This window comes from Oratosquilla oratoria, chromosome 31 (assembly GCF_046742065.1).
Source record: "Oratosquilla oratoria isolate Oo_2021 chromosome 31, ASM4674206v1, whole genome shotgun sequence".
NCBI lineage: Eukaryota > Metazoa > Arthropoda > Malacostraca > Stomatopoda > Squillidae > Oratosquilla > Oratosquilla oratoria.
The window spans coordinates 10,612,859-10,620,503 of NC_134807.1; the positions used below are offsets into that span (position 1 = coordinate 10,612,859).

Here is a 7,645-nt window from a genome sequence, read left to right on the forward strand (position 1 = left end):
GTTTCTTTCTCTCGCCCGTACAGAGAGGTTCCCGTCAATGGCATGTTCAAATACAAATACATCTTCCGTCCTCGCATCCACGGAGATCGCAAGATCATTGCCACTTTCAACGCAAAGGAAATCTACGATGTCAACGGATCCATAACCATCAAAGTTGCCAAAGCGTAAACACTGTGAAGTCAGCCTGTGACGTCACGTCGCGTCGGAGATTCAAACGAAGGAGAGCGGGAAGTGGGTCGCGCCTCAAACGGTCGAGCCTGTGTTTACAAATTAAATAAAACAATCTTGTGTATTGTTGATGCCAAACGAAAACGCTGTTCTGTAATTTTGTTTTTATTCCATATGGTGCTGATTCGCACGATTTTGAAATGTATGCACTCTGGGGTAGTAAGATGTATCAGTTATCTTTGGGGATTTTAAGGGCTAATAAATATGCTGACGAATTTACAACTCTTCTGCGTTGGCTAGGTTGAATTAAATCGGCGTGTTTTAGCCAGAATAGAATCTGTGATGAGCGACATCGTAAATGCAGAGCCCTTGACATATGGAGAAAAATTGGGGTGCTTAAGAGAATTTCAACCACGCATGTAAGCTTTGCCTTTGGAAAGGTGATCAACACACGCACACACACACACACAAACACACACACACACACACACCAAATATCTTATCCATTGGCGTTAAGCAAGGTAGATTGCCAAACATGCGATGTCTTCCACGATAAAAGTCTCCAAGGCAGCTCCTCAAGAGGAATGGATGAAGATTAATTATCCAAACCCATAAATGATTTCTGGCGGCTGTGCTAGTTAATGAAAATGGTTTAAATCCAAAGCATATTGTGATCTGCCGCCATTCTATAATCACAAGCCCAATGTGAGCCAACGGTCCTTCCGTGTTGAGACGCTATGACGTCATAGTCCTCCGTGTTTGGACGATATGACGTCACAGCTGCCAACGGCTGCGACAGTACAGAATTCGAAAACTGCTCGAAAATGTAAAGATTTTTTCCCCCAACGCTTTCCATTAATGTCACCCATTTTCAGCAGTTTATATTATTATTTTCTTTTCTTTTTTCAAATAAGGATTTGAATTTTGTAACGTCGCGGCTGGGCCTATGGCTGACGCACTTAGTGTCATAGAAGATTTGTGTTTTGTAAATGAAACTTGAAGTTTCATTTTTTGTCTGGATCAAATTCAGAAACTTTTTTTCATTTTAGGAACATCGATCCTGCAACTTGACATCTGACAATGCTGGAAACTGAAATGTAATGTTACGTAGCCAACATGACTTTCATATATGTATGTATATATATATATATATATATATATATATATATATATATATATATATATATATATATTTACTTTTTTAAAGTATCATGCAAACATTTCAGTAGAGAAAACGTCTTCTTCACTGAAAGTCACAGCATGTTTTTTCAAATTCAGTAGACTTAACATTTCTCATTCTTTTAAGTTGCAGTTTCTGGTAGACACATTCTTTTTTGATAATTGACTAGCTTCTTTACACATGTACCGGTTCCCTCGACGGAATCGCTGGCAGTATGTAGTGTATAATTGTGCCTTATAAGCAAACATTCTTGTAGTTGTTGTCACTTGACATTTTTCTACATTTCATTGTACCAAGAAGAAGAAGAACCTTTTAGCTTCCTGAATCTACGTATGTGTCTTGTTTATGTAGCTCTGTTTACTATTTTCTACGAACATTTCATTGTAATGTGGTGTTTCTCATAAAGTTGCTTTCCAAACCTAAATTTGTTTTAATAACCAGTAATAATTATTATTATTACTATTATTATTATTATTATTACCATACTAATGGATGAACGTTGGCCGAGTGGGTTAGAGCGTCGCTATTTGTGGCGGAAGTCGAGGTGATGGTTCGAACCCTGCCGCCATTGAGTTGGACCAAGGGCATGGTTTATTAGATCCCACGCTACGATGTCCTCTGTATGGAGTACCACCTTAACCTGGTATGGGTGAATTCGTATATGTATTATCAATATTTTTAACTTTATCAACCCTGCAATGGACCTGTGCCTCGCTGCATTGTTTTTGATCCGAATTGTGTGGCGGGAGGGTAGATGACTTCGTTTTCAAGGTGCCGTGATTGGTTGGTTTTGTGTGATTCGTAAAACACGAGGTCCTGGGAGTTAGGCCACCCTCCGTTAGGTGGAAAATATATTCAAAGGAGTTTGAGATGAATTATGGTGATTATTACGAGGATGGATTGAGTGAGAAAAGAGGAGAGCGGAATTGGAAAGGCAAATAGGATTAAGGAAAAAATACGAAAATGGTTTGGGCACATGGAATGAATGAAGAACGATTGGTACAAGAGACGTGGAAGGGGTGAACTTGAGCGGACGACCGAGGATGAGATGGATGGATGGGATGAAAGGCGCTTTGAATAAGAGGTGAATGTCTGTTGAGCAGAGAAGGAAGAAGGGAGGAGATAGGTACAAGTAGATAATGGTTATGAATGGACTATAGACTGACTCAGTCCGAAGGTATTTCTCCTCGTCTTCTCTAGTTTCACCAAGTCGAGGACAGGACGGTCGCCATGTAAGTGAAGCTGTGGGGGTTACCCGGTTTCGTCTGTCGGGAGCTGCTGTGTCTTGCTGCGTTGATTTCGACCCGAGCGGTGTGGCTGGAGTCAGGGATGGCTCGTCGCCCACGAGAAGCTAAGACGAAAGAGATTATGACTGAGGAGTGGGAATGTGAATTCACTGGCTACCTCTTGTATCAGGGGGAAAAGGCCATTGGTAGTATGCTTGTGTGTGCGCGTATGTATGTATATAAGTATGTATCCGTGTGTGTATGTACTGTAAATACGCGTGCGTGTGCATGCACGTATGCATGTGTGCACGTATGTATGTGTGTTTGTTTACATAAATTAATAATACACCAACAGGATAGACTGGAGTAATTGGTGAATTTATACAATTAGATTAAACTAAATTCAGGTACGCTAAATTTGAAAAAAACATTGATATATGTATGAAAAATCAAGTTCTTCAAAATGGCTACACAATGATATAAGACCCACACAGTCGACAAATCACTAATAAGGAAAACCAAGAAATGAAAATAAACATGAAAGTAATAATAATTAAGATAACAAGAAATAGTAATAATGAAACACGAAGGCCTGGGAGTTCGTCACGTATATTTTTGAGTGAGGAAAATGTAACGCGATTTAAATTAGGCATTGTTCACCCATTTCATCTGTATGTATTGTATAATGTGAAACGGTGTTCCATTCAGCGCATCTTGCCTGGCTTCGTATATTCTCTACATATTTCCTACAGTTAGTCCGAACTATCATATTTGTTTTATTGTTTAAATTAATTTGTCATATAAACTCGCACTGTTTATTTATTCTATTTTTTCGTGAATACAATCTTTGTACTAACAGTAAATCATGGTTCGTGGGTATAGTTGTTCGATTCAAGTCAAAAATTGATTGTTTCGAATAATTTTTGGGATGTAATATTTATACTTCAATCTTGATACAACCGTTTTCTACTAATTACAGAGCTTGCTTGGCAGATGAATTGCGTGATTTATATTTCTATGAAAACCCGTCTACTTTGAATATATGGAAAATTTGTAAATTAAAAGAAAATATAATTTTAGTATCACTGGACGTCGACATTAGTCGTTCGTGTTGTCTTATTGTATAGTGTCGCGCCCGGAGTGTCAAATTGTGTTTTATCTATTTATTTATTTTACCGCATCATCTAATCGTCAAATGATGTACGTGGTCAAGCTGCAATGAGTTTAACTACAACGTAAGTACTCATCATTGTGGTAATTCAATGTAACATTACCGTTGTACAGTTATTTGAAATGTCGATTTCCAGGTCCCACCTGTTGTTGCTATCAGATAATGTTTTAATCCAGATCTCATATTTTCGTATAGATAAAGCATTTTTTATGGTAATATTATAGAAACAAGTGCTGATGGACTATAAACAATAACAATAACAGGTATTTGTTCAGTTATGCGTCCAGGTGCAAAACTGAACATTTACCCTACTCAATCTATCACATACAAATGGAATTTCTGATTTCACTTTTGCAATAGTTCTCAAATATTTCCTTACAATATTATTGTGTAAATGTTCAGTTTTGCACCAGGACGCGATATAGCAATAGAAAATTAATTACTAATTTTGTAAATTATAATGTATCAGCGTAATATGCAATTTTCTGGGCAGAAATAAAAAACAAAAAAAGTTGCTCAAACAAATTTCCTAAGTCGCGCCGGACGAATGGCACGCCATGTTTGTCATGATAGATGCCGACGTCTGAGTAATGAAAGGATAATAAATTCGTCTAACTTAACCTAACCTAACCTGTGATTAATTAATCAGTACCTGCGATTTATACGTCATCCGGATCGTCCTCGTCGTCGTGAGAGAAGTTGGCGGGCCTTTCAACCACTCTCAGATTGCGGTGTATATTATTATATAAGCCAATAATAAGGTTCTAGCAGCTTGAAGGAATGCATGTATTTCAGCTCCATAGCATTCCTTCAAGAATATGTAACCCGCGAGAAACTGTCAGAAGTACCGTGATGTCCATCTTGTACATTAGCTGACGTTTCAACTAGACCGGGCATACGACAAACACTTGACAGACAAGATGGCGTCCTGACCCTATGCTACCGACTTCGTTCGTTAACAGATTTGCTTGTAGCAAGGTATTTTTTATTTTCATTTCCGCCAAGAAAATAGCATATATCGTTCATGTATTATAATTAACAAAATTAATATTAAATTTTGTAACGCTATATTGCGCCCAGGTACATAGCTGAACAAATACCATAAATACTTAGATTAAATATTCACTAATTCAGGCTATACTTATATCGACATTATAATAAATAATAAGGGTATTATTTTAGTTGTGCACACCTACGCCATATAACATTATAAAAGTAAATATTAATTTTGTAAATTATAATACATGAACGTAATATGTCATTTTCTTGGCGGAAATAAATAACAAAAACATTGCTACAAGCAAATCTACTAACGAACGAAGCCGCTAGGATACAGTCATTTATAGTGATGGAAAAACTAGATTCTTTTTAGTGACGTGAATTTTTATGATCGCTGCAGTAGTTGTGTCAACGATAAGGAGTTCGAATCTTGAAATAAGTTATTCTAAACGTGACAGTATTCTGCTTGTTTTTTGCTATTTCGTTTGAGCAGAATTAAATTCAATTATAATATTCTAGAAATTCTGAAAGACCGTCTCAATAGTGTGTCTAACAGTCTAGGTTTAACTTAGTTCGTCAGTCTCTGTGACTCAAGAGTAATTTGACTTTTGGAAATTTGAAAGAAAAAATCGTAATAGAAATATCAAAAGCAAGTAGCATGCTAGCGAGAAATGCTTTAGTGTGACGCCACCTTAAATTAACTCGTGGATTAATCTCTTGAAGTTTATCGATTTAAGGGATTAACTGGAATTAAAGGATTTTTTTTTTATTCTGTTGTATCAGAAAAACGTTCAATACATAAAACAGTTCTATTATTAATATTAATAATTTCATTATTATTATTGTTTTTATTTTAATTTATCTATTTTTACTTATGTATTGTTAATTTATATTTTTATTGTCTATTATATCTCGTGTATCTATTATTAATTTTATCTTTTTTATATATATTATTTTTCTGTCTTGTTTACCGTATATATATATTTATCTTTAAGTGAGAAATACGCTTTACTAGACGAAAACCTTCATGGGACCTGTGACGTCATAGATGACGTCAAAAATAATTGATGACATCGTTTAGTCATTGATGGCATCGTCATTGATGACGTCAACGATGGCGTGGGAAATGACACATGACCGTTGGGAAAAAAAATATACGAAATTTGTTTGTTTAGTCTTACCAGACTGTGCACTTCCCCGAAATATGTAAATAAGTTAAATGTGGGTGTAATTCCATTTAATTTCATTCAATTTTCTTCTCCATCTAAATATTGTGGATTTTGGCTCTCCCGCCGGACGTGACGTCATGTCGGTTGTAAGGACATAGTGCGTCAAATTCGTATTTCACAGGAAATCCTTTACTTTTTTATGTTTATTTTTCTACTTTATTTTTGTTTCTCCCGTATCTTCCGAGAATTTTTAGTTTTGTTTTGAAAATTATTAATCTTTTCCGGAATAGTTGTGTGTTTGGGTTGTGTTGTAATGTACCGTTTAGTCTGTTATATATAGTCTGCGAGTCAGCCAGGAATGACGCAGTGATGTAATATTGTCTATAATTAAATAAGTTAAACAAATAGAATTAAGTAATTTCACTTTTGTGCCCTGCTGTAGTTAAAAAGTCAAAAGACGAGAGAGAGAGTTGACCTATTGGCACCCGTGTTGTATTTCAAATATTCAATTTCAATTGGCGCCAAGCTTTCAGCTTACGGGTTGTGGATAAGTGGATGGGGATGTAGTAGTATGTAGGGGGGTGTTCTAGTGCGCGTGGATGTTATAGTGTTTATGTGGATGTTATAGTGTGGGTGGGTGTATGTTTTAGTGTGTGTAGGGGATGTTACAGTGTGGGTGGATGTATGTTATAGTGTACGTGTGGATGTTATAGTGTGGGTGGATTGTTTTGGGCTTTGTACTGTTTATTCTGGTTAATGTAATGAGGTTATCACACTGGGCTATTTTTCCTCCGACATCCTACCTCCAACCTCCATTTGAATACCTAGAATATGACTTTGCTTACAGAAATCTAGACTTCTGTAAGAACATTCCAACAGTAAATCTAACATTTGTATAGGTTTAAAGTATCTTTGTAAATCATTCAGCTTTGTTATATATGACGGAAAGATAATTTGATATTTGAAATTTTGAATTGTTGTAACCGAAATCGTTTTCACACTAACGCTGCTAAAGCCCAGTGTGATTCACGTGTTGGACTCGTGATCGACAGCAATATCTCTTCCGGAAGAGAGCTCAGAGCTCATATATGACCGATCTATGGGTAATGCTATGACCTTACACGCACACTCAACTCCCCGCCCACGAGAGTCGGAGTAACAACCCCCAGCGCAGCGATGCTGATATTATTTCAGCCCTGGGCGGGATTCGAACCCTGACCTCCGTAGTGGCAGCCGGGAACTCTACCAACTGCGCCACGAGTTGTATATATGACAGCCCAATTGAGCGATTGTAGTCAGTGATTAAAATCGTCAGGCGGCACGGACCAGAAGGACTTCTGGGAAGAATTTTTGTCTTCTGATGAATAGAAATTAATTTAAATATTTGGACGATATGGGGTTAGGGTGGGGTGGGGTGGCATGTGTCCGGGTGGGGGGGGGGATTCTAGTCTGGACTTGCCGTCCATAAGGCTGACAAAATAATTATAATAAAAAGAAGTGGTCTAAGGAACCCTGAATAGTTTACCATAGCCGACGATTTTTGTGATAGAATCGACAAAATATGAAGTAGTTTCCCCTAATCCTTTCAGCAGTAGAAGACATTAAATACAAATGTTAAAATCTGTTTCGTTATTTCGCAAGCCAAGGGAAGAAGAGGTGGTGGAGGTGGGAAATAATAATGGGGGATTGTATGTGTGTGTGTGTATATATATATATATATTTTATATATAAA

The 7,645-nt window shown here is 37.0% G+C and overlaps 1 protein-coding gene across 4 annotated transcripts in view; it reads left to right on the top strand.

Moving 5' to 3' along the window:
- Positions 1-1,772, top strand: part of LOC143041434 (hemocyte protein-glutamine gamma-glutamyltransferase-like) — a 120,980-nt gene extending 119,208 nt beyond the window's left edge. For all 4 annotated transcript variants that reach the window (XM_076213301.1, XM_076213299.1, XM_076213300.1 and 1 more), the window contains one exon: positions 24-1,772. In XM_076213301.1, coding sequence (XP_076069416.1) covers positions 24-168 — 145 coding nt within the window. In that variant the 3' untranslated portion in view covers positions 169-1,772. The remainder of the gene's footprint in view (positions 1-23) is intronic.
- Positions 1,773-7,645: the final 5,873 nt, after the last annotated feature.